Source organism: Olea europaea, chromosome 7 (assembly GCF_002742605.1).
Source record: "Olea europaea var. sylvestris chromosome 7, O_europaea_v1, whole genome shotgun sequence".
In the NCBI taxonomy this organism is placed as follows: domain Eukaryota; kingdom Viridiplantae; phylum Streptophyta; class Magnoliopsida; order Lamiales; family Oleaceae; genus Olea; species Olea europaea.
In genome coordinates, this window is record NC_036243.1 from 2,955,293 (window position 1) to 2,970,574 (window position 15,282).

At 36.8% G+C, this 15,282-nt stretch overlaps 2 protein-coding genes across 5 annotated transcripts; one reads left to right on the forward strand and one right to left on the reverse strand.

Annotated features, from left to right (window-relative positions):
* Window positions 1-596: 596 nt before the first annotated feature.
* Window positions 597-15,228, forward strand: LOC111396701 (probable sugar phosphate/phosphate translocator At3g17430). Of its 4 annotated transcripts, none has more exons than XM_023023168.1 (11): window positions 597-939; window positions 2,761-2,832; window positions 3,000-3,148; window positions 4,594-4,701; window positions 5,758-5,789; window positions 5,867-5,917; window positions 13,262-13,323; window positions 13,411-13,672; window positions 14,328-14,593; window positions 14,674-14,768; window positions 14,872-15,228. In XM_023023168.1, exons 3-11 carry the CDS (start codon window positions 3,065-3,067, stop codon window positions 14,875-14,877), a joined length of 966 nt encoding a protein of 321 aa, XP_022878936.1. In that variant the 5' UTR covers window positions 597-939; window positions 2,761-2,832; window positions 3,000-3,064; the 3' UTR covers window positions 14,878-15,228. The 4 variants fall into 4 exon arrangements, with proteins under 4 accessions (XP_022878936.1, XP_022878934.1, XP_022878937.1 ...); XM_023023166.1 differs by having other exon boundaries at window positions 14,916-15,228; XM_023023167.1 differs by having other exon boundaries at window positions 638-939; window positions 2,953-3,148; window positions 14,916-15,228.
* LOC111396702 lies at window positions 10,485-11,843 on the reverse strand. Its single transcript, XM_023023170.1, has one exon. The coding sequence runs from the start codon at window positions 11,322-11,324 to the stop codon at window positions 10,485-10,487; it is 840 nt and encodes a 279-aa protein (XP_022878938.1). The 5' UTR covers window positions 11,325-11,843.
* Window positions 15,229-15,282: the final 54 nt, after the last annotated feature.

Sequence of the window (15,282 nt, forward strand, 5' to 3'; positions counted from 1 at the left end):
TCCACAATGTACAATAAATATATTATTTCTTTTATCGAAATACAAGTCTAAGAGTTGAGACTCAATGTAAGGATTGTTCCTTGGCCGTTTAATGGGTTGATTTCCACAAGTCTTTAGGATAATCTACCATGTGAAAATTTTAGAGAATAAAATGTCTATACATGATTTTATCTGCTTCCAACCGGTTCTTATATACAAGTGATGACCTAAGCCTAGGTTGGGGCTCGGCTCCCAAACAGTATTTGAATACGATGATCATTTTTGAGTAGAAAAAGAAATATTCATTTTAAAAAGACTTAAAAAAAGCCTTTAAAGGAAATTTGATTGTCAACCTGATGTTACATGGACGTGACAACTTATATAGTAATTTTCCAACAAATGAGAACCTTATTAATCAACACCTTGTCATATAGCTTGTTTGAGCCCCATTATTTTTTCATTAAAATGAAAAATATGACTATTATCCATTACATTAAATCATCATATTTGATTTTTTATCTCTTGTATAGAAGTCATAACGATTATATTTTTTATTCTCATTTTTTAGGCATAATCATTTTTCAACAAATGACGTTCTTATCAATCAACACCTTGTCATTAAGTAAAATGTTATAAAAAGCGTTTTCCTTGCCAAAAATGGTTGGGATCTGAATTTCTTCTTCTTGCGCAACTACTCACTTAACTCGTCAACTTTTCCTTTGAGGATATTTCTGCGTAGGACACTTTTGCTCGAAAAAGCTTAACCAAATTTTACCTAAAAAACCTCCCCATTAATGCACTTCGGATCTTCAAAACTACCCAATCTAACTCCCATCACCATCCCAAGACTGTATGCTCACTTGCATAACCAAGTCGGTCTGACGGACAGGATTTTGTACGCCCAATTGTTGATTAGTAAGGAGACCCAGTTGAGATTACATACCATCTGCTGAAATTCAGGTTCCACCCTGCCTTATTCTTCACATTTTGTTACATTTCATTCTTCTTTAGCGTTTTGTTTTAGTGTTATTTTCAATTTCCAGGTCGTTCTGGTTTTGGTCCAATTCATTGGATTTTAGGCCTTTTATTGGGTGGAATCAATGTTGGATCTGTTTCCCTATCCCAATACGAAATGGCGGGTGCCAGTGTGTATGCATGCATTCGTTTATGGGTCTAAGTGGGCATAAGTTGTTTTTTCTGTGTTAAATGTTTGTTAACAATGTAATCAACAACCATCTGCTGAACTTCCAATCCAAATGTGAAGTTTAAGAAGCTGGAAGAGTGGTTGTAGATTCTGACACAGGAAATGAAAATATGATTTAGTTTGAATGCTTATGATATGTTAACTCGCTGGGGAAGTAATTGCCTAAGGAAAATGGTGAAATAAAAGGTACAAAACAAATCCACTAAAACTTCAATTTATGTACATTAATAATGCTATAAATATAGGAAACACTTGTACCAACTGCACTTTTAAAATATTTATCTCCTGTAGGTCATTTCGTAAGATATTGTGCAAATGATTATGATTGCAATTTCGATAGTAAGATGCCTGATGGTAATTGCTTGAAGAACGGATTACTTACAACTTATTCGGGTCTTGATATGATAATGATAAAGACTTGATCTACATTAACTGTCAATGTTACTTTTGCCTGTTGGCCTGGGACATTTAAAGGAAAGGTTAAGAGTTTGAAATAGACTCACGAAGATTTTTATTTTTATTTTTTTTAAATCTGTATTTCTTTATCCCGGAGGCTGGGTGATCACTCCCTCCTTGTTTTTAGCTAGATCAACCCACGGGTTCCCTTAATAATAGAAACTTACAAAGAAGGAGATTTAATTAATTCTGCCATTCTAAACTAACTTGATGCAAAAAGTTAAAGTAATTACCGCAAGCTCATATGTGCAAATCTATGAGCGATATCATTGTTGGGCTAAAGGGTATAATTTATAGACATATCAAAAATTAAACCATGGTGAACTTCGTGTTCTTTCTGTTAACTCACGGTGTTACAAGTAGTGAAAGCTCTTTGTTGAATTTATTCCTCACATGCTTGTCATGCCATTTTTGGAAATTATATCTTCCGCAGCATTCATTTTCAATGAAGAATCTCTTAACATATGGTAAGAAAATGTTATTAGAGTAGAGGTCCTTTGTTAAAGAAGTAAATACACTAAATTATAATTGAGCTAACAAGTGATCCAAAAAGCAATTAATTACCCTCGAGGAAAGATAGTGATTTAACTCACAAGCAAATAGGAGGTAGAGCAATAATCAATGAAAATTTTAGTTGTCCATCCAAACCCCTTTAAGTTAGTGAGAAATAAACCTGCCGGAGAGGTTGGAAGGGAAAAATGTTCTCGAATTTTGTAAATAATCTTGCCAAGGGTTTCTAGCAAAAGAAAATGAACAGAAGAATATGAATGTGTCTCAATATGCTTCCAGAATATAACACATGTATTAGGGTGTCACCGTCAAATATTTTATCCTGTACTCCCATTATATCCTTTTTCTTTCTCAATTAAATAAGCCGCAACTTTTTGTTAGTGTTACAAATATAGAGTTTTTATTCTTTATGTGCCATGATCTTTTTCTGTTTGCTGTCCGAATTGATTGTTGACTACCATTATGAGATCATGTTTGTTTGCGAACTGTCTGTCATCATGAAAATACATAACCGGATAGCCCAATGGTTTTTTCGTTAAAAATGGATACCTATAGTTGAACCTGAGGGTTGCCTTTTGTATATCGTTCTCATTCTATCATCCTTTTTCCAGGTTCCACTGATGTCTGTTCGTGTTGCAGTTACAGCGATTCCGCTAAGAAAGTGGCATATTTGTAATTCAAGGGTATGAATAGTAACGGTTTGAATGAATTTCATCTCACACACCTTTATATTATGGATTTCATTGTTCGAAAAATGATTCTCTGAGAAAAAGAGATATTTTGCTTTACTGGTTTTTGAGTAGGTATAAAATTTCCATCAAAATATCTTCCAATCATACAATTATTTCAGTCTTGATGAAGAGTACGAAGCTGGATATTGCAAGTTGGAATGCTTAGGGAGCCTAAACAAACACAATGATTAGCAAACAACTATTATTGACCTATCTGTATCTATTGGTTTATATCCTATTGTCCTCCGGAGTAATTTTGTATAACAAGGTATGTATTCTTGTATTATTCTACACACGAACAACCTCCGATGCTGGTCTCTTTCTTTCTCTTTACCTTTGTTTGTTGTAAATGATTTTTGCTTGTTTATTATTATTTGAATGGTCTCTATCTACCATTTATTGATTGTTCATTGAGACAATTGCTACTAGGATTAGATATGGATGCGCCGATCATTTGTCTTTATGCACTGACTAAATTAGGAGATATCTTAGTGTTATGCACCAAGATGAAACCATTCCTTTTTCAGAAACCTATAAAAAAAAAAAAAATCGTGAAAGTTTAGGTTATACGTAAAGTCAAAAATTGTTCCTTTTTAGTACTTAATAGTGACATTATTGTTGATATTTATCTAATATTGTTAACCTGATTAGCTCGACTTTCTTGTCAAACAAAAGAGCCATGGAACCTTTACTTACATGAAGATAATAATGGATTTTTTTGGACGGGATGGAGGAATTAGAAAGGGATGAAGAAAAGAGAAAGAAAAAGAGATTGTTTACTTGACCTGTACAATGGTGACGAATCTATCAATAAATTGACAAGGTGATGACTCTCGTCTAGTTTTAGGAATTTTTTATTTTTGTGAAATCTATATGGAAGTGAACATTGTCCGGAATTAAAAAAATAACTTCAAAATTTTCAATAAAAAAAAAAACTAAAATTTCTATATATATATATATTATTTTGATCAAGGCATTGAGGATGTTTGTGTCATACTTTTTTGAACAACTGCACATTAGCCTGTCCATTTTGTATCATTTCGTGTCCTTTTCGGTGCTTCCTACTTGTAAAATATAGTATTGAAGGAAATACCTCGTGAAGCTAGGTATCTCCACCTGACGTGCTTTCAAGTTTCAATTATTAATTCTATATTTCCTAATTAAGTTTTACTGCTTTAAAAGGGGAAAAAAGAAAAATTCAAATGAGAGAATATTGATTATCTAGAGGGAACTGCTGTACTAAAGCATCACAAATTTATATTATGATGCCATCCGTGCAAAATAGACTTGTTCTTTTTTTTATTTTTTATTTATTTATTTTTTTTTTTATACAAGTTTTTTGGTATCTTATTGAGGTCATTGCATTGTATTGTTTGATTTACTACCTTTAATATGAACTGGTAGGTTCTCACTGCCAATTTTTTAATAAAAGTTTTTTGGTCTCTTATGAGGTTATTGCACCATATTTTTTAATCTACTACCTTTAATATTCTCACTGCCAACCAATATTCAGCACTAATATCTTTTAACATTGTCAATGTGGTCATTAGGTAAAAAGGAAGGGAAAAAAAAAAGGTGGTGGTTTTCCCACAAATTCGTCCTTTGTAGTAGTGTATCTGTATGTTTATTTTCGTTTTCCAATACTATTCATTTTAGGTGCATCTCTACTGTAACAATTGCCAGACTTGTGTTTCTTGTTTTGTTTTTTAACAGTGGGTTCTCTCACCAAAATATTTCAATTTCCCATTGCCAATTACACTTACCATGATTCATATGGGCTTTTCTGGCTTGGTGGCATTTTTTCTGGTTCGAGTCTTTAAGGTATGGGTTATTTTGAAATTACCTTTTGCTGCATTCTACTTTCTTTACTAGTGTACTGATATTTGTTGGTATATATTGACTCTTAATGTGACAATACAAGTTGATTATTGAGGTTGTTAAGCCGGTACTGGTCTTTCCTCACTGACCTCGTATTATTAACGAGGATGGTGTAAGCTAAGACAGATTCCAGAGAAAATGCAGAGATATGGAAATCTTGTGGATTGACCGACAGTGACATATTTGAAAGAATATGTACCCTTATTCACCTTCTTTATTTTATGAATCTCGTTTTAATAGCTTCCAAGTTGATAATTATTGTCATGCGCTATGTAGAATGAGGGATGAAAGTTTTACTAACTTACCTTTGTTCATTTGTATATTTGTTTTTAAAAGAGTTCCAATGTTTGGAGACTTGTCCATGGCTCTCAATGGATAACTTGATTGTTGTGAATTGCATTGGTCAAGTAAATATGTAGATTCCAGTTATAAGAGTTCCATCTTGTCTTGCAGTTCTATCGGAGAGCTTGTCCTATTACTTTTTGCTTAACGGCAATAGAATTGTAGAATCTCCTTTTGATACATGTGAGATCTTTAGAACTTCATTATGTTGCTTAGCTGTTTAATATAACATGTTTTTATGTTGGACCCCTTCTTCCTAGTAGATGTGTATGTTATTAGTGCAGACTACATTACATGAACATGTACCAAAACTGCTTGTCACACGAGTTATTACAATTTCATCATTAAGCTTAATCTTTTTGGAGATCGAGGTTCTATATTACTTGTCAAGTTTTTTCATAAAATTCACTTTTATGCAGTAGATTTGGTATTTGTGAAGCTTTGATTGAGTTGAATAACTTTGCAAGTATGCATGGTCTTTTACCCCAGTGAAATTGTCTTTGGACAAAACGAAAAACAAGTGTTGCACCTTTTTGCTATTTAGCCATAAACTTCTGGGTCAGCCTTTCCCCACTTGTGTGATGTTTTAATTTTATATCCATGTATTTTTATTTCAAAATCCCTTTGCTGACGTAGTAATGACTTAAAATTGTGCAGGTTGTATCACCTGTCAAAATGACATTTGAAATGTGAGAGATGTATTCCCATGTTATTAACCATTTAGTGTATAATATCCTTGTATGACCATGTTCCACGGTATTTGCAGATATGCTACATGTGTGATTCCTATCAGTGCCTTCTTTGCCTCGAGCCTTTGGTAAGCACAATATTTTGCAAATATAGAATCTCAAACTCTCTCTTTATTTTGTTCAACAATCATGGGTGCATACTATTTGTAGATAGTGAATCTTTGATGAGTGAGAGGCTTTCAATCGGTAATTTGAGCCGTTGCAACATATTTCTTTTTTTGTGTATCTGTTCGCACTGTCTAAATTCCCTAACAAAACGACCATCACATACCTTTTGTAACGACCCAAATTTTAACAATTTAAAATCGTTACTAAAACCTTGATTCCATAATTAAATAAATTAAATCAAACATCCTAACATGAAAATTTTTCTAGTTCCATCTATAAAATAAATAAAACATATGGAAAATATAATTAACTGAAACATGTCCCAAATCTTAAATTGCAAATTTCACATGAAGATAAAATTGAAATAACGCTAAAAATCAAAGTTCATAGTCATGTTATTCCGAATTTATTTATTTTGAATTCCATAATTTTTGGTATCATAACTCCACCGCATCGCCCGTCAACCAACGACCTGTTCAAATCTGTGAGTAGGAAAAATGGTGAATACGTGGGAATACTCAGTAGAACATATAAAAATTAATGGTGCAATCTGATAGAAACCTGGGATAATGACAATTTATGTATCACACTTTTTGAGATAATTGAATGCTGAATTTCATTAACTAACTGGAATTACACTTAGTGAAGTTCTGTGATAGGACGATTAAATCAAAAATACACAAGAACTGAAGAAAATAACAAGATATAGCTGTGAACTTTTGAGAGGTTCACCACTCTCCTGTTGAATGCCAAATTCTCCTCCCCCGGTTGCCAATTTCTTCTCTTATTTATAGGTTGTTCTGCTTCTAGACTGTTCCCCCAACCATATAATGTAACCGTGCATGTGGCTTATTCTTCCTGTGTATTTCCTCTTCTACCCTTGCGTCTTTGATAGGTGACTTGTATTGCGGGTCGAACATTACTCCCCCCAACAAGACTCACCTTGTCCTCAAGGTGAAAGGAGGGAAATTGCTGTTTCAACAGGTCATACGATTCCCATGTTGCTTCCAGTGGTGGCAGCCCCTTCCATTGAATCTACACATCCAGTCCTCTAATGTTGTGACTTGATCCAAGTCGCACCCCCAGCACCGCTTCAGGTTCCACCAACATTTCTAACTCCTCATTTGATTAGGCATTTCATCCACAGCATGTGTTGCTTCCACTGCCTTGCGCAACTGTGATACATGAAAAATCGGGTGAATGCTACATGTGGGTAGTAAGGACAGCTTATACGCCATTGGTCCAATTCTCTTTTCCACTACAAATGGACCATAGAATCTTGGAGCCAATTTTTCATTATTCGTGGCAGCCAAAGTCCTCCGGCGATATGGTCTGATCTTCAAGTATACCAAATCGCCTACTTGGAACTGGATATCTCTGCGTTTAGCGTCGGCTATGCCCTTCATTTTAGCTTGAGCTTGGAGTAGTTGTGCCTTTAATTCATCTAGTATTCAATCACGTTCCCACAACTTTTGTTCTACCACTGAAACTGGAGTGCACCCTCTTTCAATTCTCACCAAAGTTGGGGGTTCTCGCCCATATACAATTTGAAAAGGAGTAGCTTTGGTGGTTGTATGAAAGGACGTGTTGTACCACAATTCCGTCCGTGGCAGCCAACTGAACCAAGATTTAGGTCGAGATGAAGCAAAACAACGAAGATGAGTTTCTAAAGTGCGGTTCAGTACTTCGGCTGAGCTTAGTTCCTTGCAACCTGAATAACTCTTCCCAAAAATGACTCACAAAAACTTTATCTCGATCTGAAACAATGGAATGCGGTACTCCATGGAGTCGTACCACTTCCTTGATGAAAATTCTCGCCACACTAGCTGACGTAAAAGGATATTTGAGTCCAATAAAGTGCCCATATTTACTCGGTCTATCAACCACCACCAGAATGGTGCCATATTCCCAGACTTCGGTAACCCTCGATGAAATCCATGGCAATATCTTCCTAGTCCTGATTTGGAATAGCGAGTGGTTGTAAAAGGCCCGCCGGTGATAGAGCATTGTACTTGTTTTGCTGACAAACAGTACATTGTCTAACATACTTGCTTATGTCTGATTTCATTCCCTCCTAGTATACACTTGCTGCTATCCGTTTGTAGGTCTTCGACCACCCAGAGTGGCCTCCTAACTTGTTATCATGTTCCTCTTATAGCATTATGGGAATTAACGTCGACCCTTTGGGTATCACAACCTTCCTTTAAATAGTAATTTACCATTTACCATTGCATAATCCGGCCTGCTGAGGGAATCTCTGGTGATGTCCTGGATGACCCCCTGCAATTGTGGGTCTGCCCTTACCTCTTCAGTTAATACTTCTAGTTGCACCATTGTCGGGACTGAGATTGCCATTAATTCAGATGAAGAACTTACCCGAGATAATGCATCAATCGCCTTGTTTTCACTTCCTGGACGATATTGAATTTCAAACTGATACCCTATCAATTTAACTAACCCTTCTGATACTCCGGGTTTACTTCCCGTTGCTCCTTTAAAAACTTCAAACTTTTTTGATCGGTTCGAACCAAGAATTTTTGACCTAGCAAGTAATGTTTCCACTTTTGAACTGCGATAACGATGGCAGTCAACTCTCGCTCATATGCTGATTTCACTCTTCCCTTTGGGTTAAGAGCATGACTAAAAAATGCGATGGGGTGCTGGTCCTGCATAAGTACTGCCCCCAAACCAAACCCCGAAGCATCGGTTTCTATGATGAAAGGCTTACTAAAGTCAGGAAGAGCAAGTACCGGCACCGTAGTCATGGCTACTTTCAAGCTATTAAAGGCTCGTTCTGATTCCTCATCCCAGAAAAAATTGTCCTTACGTAATCGTTCTGTTAAGGGCCACGCCAACTTGCCATAATTCTTAACAAAACGACGGTAATACCCAGTCAACCCCAAAAATCCCCTCAACTCCTGCAATGAACTGGGGCTTGGCCAGTCTATCATGGCTTGAATTTTTAACTTATTTGCAGCTACCCCGTGACGGGAAATAATGTGCCCGAGATACTCCACCTCTGCCTGCCCAAAGCTACATTTTTTTCTGTTGGCATACAATTGATGTTGGGATAGCACCTGCAGTACACTCCTTAAATGCCCAGTATGTTCCTCTTCACTGCGATTGAATACTAAAATGTCGTCAAAGAATACTAACACAAAGCGCCTCAGTTTCTCTTTGAATACTTCATTCATGAGCGATTGGAATGTGGCCGGGGCGTTAGTGAGTCCAAACGGCATGACGATGAACTCATAATGCCCTTCATGTGTTCTGAATGCTGTTTTCAGAATGCCATCAGGTTTGACCCGAATCTGATGGTAGCCTGCCTTCAAATCCAACTCAGAAAAAATCGTTGCCCCATGTAATTCATCCAATAGTTCATCTATCACGGGAATGGGAAACTTATCCGGTACAGTCACCTTGTTCACTGCTCTGTAATCTACACAAAACCTCCATCCCCCATCTTTTTTTTTTCACCAGTAGAACTGGGCTAGAAAATGGGTTGGTGCTAGGCCTGATGATCCCAGCAGCTAACATATCGCGAACTAACTTCTCTATCTCGTTTTTTTGAGCATGTGGGTAGCGATAGGGCCTTACGCCGATAGGGGCAGTACCTGGTTGAAGAGCGATCGCGTGATCTCTGTTCTGTGGGGGTGGCAACCCCACGGGTTCTTCAAACACCTTTTCAAATTCATCCAAGACTTGGTTAATTTCCACCAATATCCCTCTCTGCCACTCCCCACATTCAACCACCAGGCTGCCTAACTCCAGAAGCACTCTTCTCCCCCTCCTTTGAACACTTTGATCATAGCCTTCAACGTAATCAATGTTTTGCTAAGGCTCGGGTCTCCCTGCAAAGTCATTGTAGTTCCCCCAACCTGAAATTTCATCGTGAGTGCCTTCCAATCAATTTTCGTTTGGCCTAGAGTTGAAAGCCATTTTATTCCTAGAATCACGTCGGAACTCCCCAACTCCAAAGGAAGGAAGTCCTCCACTACCTCTATATTCTGCAAAGATAATTGCACTCCTTTACAAATTCCTGCCCCCTGCACCGCCAACCCAATCCCCATGATCACCCCATATCTCAATGTCTCTGTTCTAGGCAACTCCAATTTCTGCACCAAGTCGGCTGATATGAAGTTATGGCTAGCCCCATAATCAATTAGCACCACTACTTCTTCGCCGGAAATTTTTCCTTTCAGCTTCATGGTCTGTGGTGGGGTAAGACCCACCACCGAATTTATGGATAATTCCACCATTTCGCCGGTCGTAAGTCTCCCTCCTTCTATCATCTCCTCAGTTGGCTCCTCATTTTCGCACTCATGACTCATCCTGTCGTTCATCATCGTACACCAGCATTACTTGCAACTCTTTGTTCTTGCACTTGTGCCCAATGGAATATTTCTCGTCACAACAGAAACATAGCACTTTTTCCTTCTTGACCTTCAATTCGGCTTCACTGAGCTTCTTGAATATCGGGCCGACAGCATGTGTAAATCTAGTCGCCGATAATTTTGGGTTGGAAATCTAGAGAGTGTTCGACTGATTTCTGGAAGACAGAGGGTACCCATTTGGGTTAGGATTTAATTTACTTCTTAATGGGCCAGATCCAGTAGCATAGGCTTGCGGGGCCTTGTTCTTCTCTTCAATTCTTTGGGCCAGTTCCATAATCTGCTCAAGCCCTTTGGGCTGTAACATCCTGACTTCGGCCTTAATTTCTGGGCTCAGCTCATTTATGAAGTGGCCTTCTAGTATGGCCTCAGAAACATCACAGATTGGAGTTGCTAGTGTCTCGAATGAGTGCCTGTAATTCATCACCGAACCCTCTTGTCGGAGGGCCAGGAATCGTTCCTCCGTGGTACCTTCCAGCGTCGATCTGACGCGAGCTCGCAAGAGTCCTTTGAGCTCTTCCCAACTACGCACACCTCTCCGTTTTTGTTCCCATTGATACCAAGACAGTGCTCCTTCTTCAAAACACAAACCGGCCGTTTCTAAATTCTCCAACTCCGTTAAGTGATTCACAGTGAAATATCGTTCAGCCTTGAAGATCCATTCATCCGGATTGTTTCCCATGAACACCGGCATCTCCAACCTCCTCCCCTTGATTTCTGTTTTCCAGCTCCCACCGGTTGCATAACCCCTTTCTCTGCCATTCATCCCCATATCCGGAGAAACCTCAGATTGCCCAGTGTATTCTGAGTCCTTCGCTCCTGCTTGTCCTTTGCCTTTCCTTTCTCGTTCAGCCTCCTCCCATCTTGTCCTCATGAAGGTGAATTGTTCGGAAATGATGGCCATATTTTTTTCAATATTCTGTACCCGTTGCAACTCCATCTGCACTTTCTCCATTCCCATTTGCATTCCTTCCATTTGCTCCTGTAATTTCTATTGAGATCCTTCTAAACTTCCCACTTGATCTGTTAAGTTCATCATCAGGATCGGTTTGCTCTGATACCAAATGATAGAAACCTGGGATAATAACAAATTATCTATCACACTTTTTGAGATAATTGAATGCTGAATTTCATTAACTAACTAGAATTACACTCAGTGAAGTTTTGTCATGGGACGATTAAATAAAAAATACACAAGAACTGAAGAAAATAACAAGATATAGCTGTGAACATTCGAGAGGTTCACCACTCTCCTGTTGAATGCCAAATTCTCCTCCCCCAGTTGCCAATTTCTTCTCTTATTTATAGGCTGTTTTGCTTCTAGACTATTCCCCCAACCATATCATGTAACCGTGCATGTGGCTTATTCTCCCTGTGTATTTCATCTTCTACCCTTGCGTCTTTGATAGGTGACCTGTATTGCGGGTCTAACACAATGCCAAGTAAAAATTTTAAAACATGTATCAGAAAAATCATATCGTCTCATATTTTTAGAAATCGGTAAGAACTCATATCATATCATTTGCACTGGAATGGTCGTATCATTCATATCATATCATATCATAGCATATCATATCATATATTTAGCTTTCATGAGTAAAATAATTCATCAACATGAAAAAAATAATTAAACGGGATAGAATACTCTGCACCTCAATATTCTACCTCGTGAGATAAATTAGTTTTTGAAAGACGATCCAAATTCATGTTCCAAACTTTTTTTATTTTTTTATTATTTTTTATTTTTTATGCTACCACTGTATACGAGTATCTAAATTTTCTGGGATAAAACTTTTTTTATGTTATTTAAAGGTGAAAGAGAATATTGAATTTTAGTAGGGCTTAAAGTTTGTCAAAAAGCCGTGTTTTCCCATAAAGTCTCAATTCCATACATCATTATTTCTTCCCTGTCTAATCAACACATGGTAGTCTATCACTATCATATCCCAAAAACCTAGGCAAATAAAATATTTTAAAATAAAACTACCTATCCATCATTTAACATACACGTGCACTAACCTCCAACAAATTCAAAATCAAAATGAAACACTCCATACACGTGACACGTGGCGGGGTACATTTTCATCCAATGTTTCAATTAAACTGCAAAACTAGTTTTCATCAACTTCTTCAAACTGAAATATTTTAGAGCTGATTTATCTGAATCGACTTTTTCTCGAGCCTAATATACATAATTAATTACAAGCTATCCAACGAGTACAATATTGATATATTTATCATTACTCTATCATTATTTAAATATTTGACCCAATTAAAATTGAATTTAAAATATTTATCATTTTAGTCCCCAAACTTTCCAAATTTAAGATATAGTATATTAAATAAATAAATTCTAGTATGTGACATTTTTGGGACCTTACACCTTTTCCTTAATTACCTTGGGCATCCATTCATGCCTTAATATTGCAAACTGTTCAACAGATACTTAAATTATTAATAGTGATTTTCTTGTGTTTATTGATTAGGCAAAAACAGCATTTAAGTTGGATACTTGTGTTGACCGTTAGCCTGATATCCCATGCTTTGAGAATGAAAATGCTGTCCAGCTCCAGTATAGACTGAAATGCTCTCATTTCTCGCCCACTTCTCAATCCCCCACCGACATATATTCAGCAAGGCTTTGCCTTTTAAAGCAATCACTCCTCTTGTGGGTTTTTCATTGACTGTTGTCTGATAAAACAACGAATTATTTAACTGTGATCTATTTGAACATCAGTGAACATTTTTATGCTATAACTATGTTATTGTTAGATGACTTATATTATAAATGTTTCTCGCCTCATTCAGTTCCTTTACTCATATATTGCATATTTGGAGGATGGCTATCGTGAAATAACTTTCTTATGATGCAGATTTTCTCTCGTTCACTAATAATAGTGTGTGCTCGTACAGGTTTGGCAATACTGCGTATTTGTTCATCTCTGTGGCCTTCATCCAGATGCTCAAAGCCCTAAGTATGCTTATATGTTTTCTGTTAATAGTTTTAAGTTGATGATATCAAGTAATTTGCTAATTGGATTTGTTCTCTACACCCTTGACAGTGCCAGTGGCCACTTTTCTCATGGCTGTTATATGCGGCACTGACAAATTAAGATGTGATCTATTTTTGAACATGCTTTTGGTCAGTGTTGGTGTAGTCGTATCTTCATACGGGGAAATCCACTTTAACATAGTGGGTACAGTTTATCAAGTTACGGGAATATTTGCTGAAGCTCTTAGATTGGTCATAACACAAGTTCTACTCCAGAAGAAGGGCTTAACCCTCAATCCTGTCACGAGCTTATATTACATTGCTCCTTGCAGGTATTCTTCTTCTATGGGTTGTTGAATACGCCAGAAATGGTGTTATAGTAAAATAAGAGTGGGGAAGTATAAATATTTTCACTCTTAACTTCAGTTTAGAAGAGACATATTACAGGCAAAAAANTGTTATAGTAAAATAAGAGTGGGGAAGTATAAATATTTTCACTCTTAACTTCAGTTTAGAAGAGACATATTACAGGCAAAAAAATTCTAGGTGGTAATAGTTGCACTTCAATATTGCCCCTGATTTGTCTAGTGGGATCAATTTGTCCTTAGAAGTTAGTGCTGTAACAGTGAAATCAAATGATCTATCTTCAGAGGAAATATTAAGATATGACAATACGATTTGAAGAGAGGTTGAAAAATGATTTATTTGAGTCTCAAGAATCTAGCTTCATTTTCATTTATGCCACTTCTGAATAAAACCTATGACTTAGATGCAGTCTCCGCTTATTTCTTGTTTTTGCTAGATATGTTCTGTATAATTTTGTCTAGCTACTTTATTAAGTACTTGTTGAAATGATTACACGAGACAAAATCTCTCCTGTTTTTTCTTTCTTCACTGTCCTTTATGTTGGAAATGTATTTATATCTTTATCTTGCAGCTATATTTATTCATGATGCTAGTTCTTACCTTGTTTCTTTTTATGTGCAGCTTTGTGTTTCTCTTTGTTCCATGGTATCTTTTGGAGAAGCCTGGAATGGAAGTCACACAGATCCAATTTAATTTCTGGATTTTTTTCTCGAATGCACTTTGCGCCTTGGCTTTAAACTTCTCCATTTTTTTAGTAATTGGTAGAACTGGTGCAGTGACCATTCGAGTTGCTGGGGTCCTCAAAGACTGGATACTCATTACACTCTCGACCATTATTTTTCCAGAGTCGACAATCACCCAGCTAAATATCATTGGATATGCTATTGGTACCCTTCTTCAATGTTAAATTTGAAATTTGAGCAATTTGATGTTTGAAGGCATATTAACGTTGTCAACTTTTCTACAGCTTTATGTGGTGTTGTTATGTACAACTACTTGAAGGCCAAGGATGCTCGTTTAACCCAAACTCCCGTAGAGAGTATTCCAGATCGAGCAGCAAAGGTGAACAGTTCAATTTAATCTTTTCAATTGGCTGTTTGGGTTTTGAGCATCTCATCCCATATCATCATTCATAATGTTAATTTCTCATGGCCAAAATCTGCAGGTTTAATAAGATGGAAAATAAGTAATCTGATCTGTATGTTCCAGATGACAGTATAAACCAGAGTCCTGGAGGGATAAATGGAAGAAATGGTTCGAATGCAAGAGGCTGTGTCATCTAGGTCAAAGCTAGCATGGTAACTGCTTTCAAAACTTGTGTTGGTTCGACCAGATTTTTTTCACCGTCATTTTACAGTAGTTTTATTAGTGAAACTGAAACAGATAGGCAAAAGCAGCTCTCAAATATTTTATATTCCAATCCTTCTGTGAAGTATTGCCTTTTTTGAGCATTCAATGAAATACTAGTCTCGTGCATGATGAGATCCCATAATTTGCAGAGTAAGAAGGTTTAACTTCAATACATTCATGGTCGTTTTTATCACCCCAAATTGTTGATTTCTTAACTTTCATAAGT

Coding starts and splice junctions, on each gene's coding strand:
- LOC111396702 (XM_023023170.1), bottom strand. CDS start 11,324: ATGGAAGGAATGCAAATGGGAATGGAGAAAGTGCAGATGGAGTTGCAA.
- LOC111396701 (XM_023023166.1), top strand. CDS start 3,065: ATGATTAGCAAACAACTATTATTGACCTATCTGTATCTATTGGTTTAT. Junction 3,149..4,593: donor GAGTAATTTTGTATAACAAG/GTATGTATTCTT, acceptor GTTTTTTAACAG/TGGGTTCTCTCACCAAAATA. Junction 14,594..14,673: donor TATCATTGGATATGCTATTG/GTACCCTTCTTC, acceptor ACTTTTCTACAG/CTTTATGTGGTGTTGTTATG.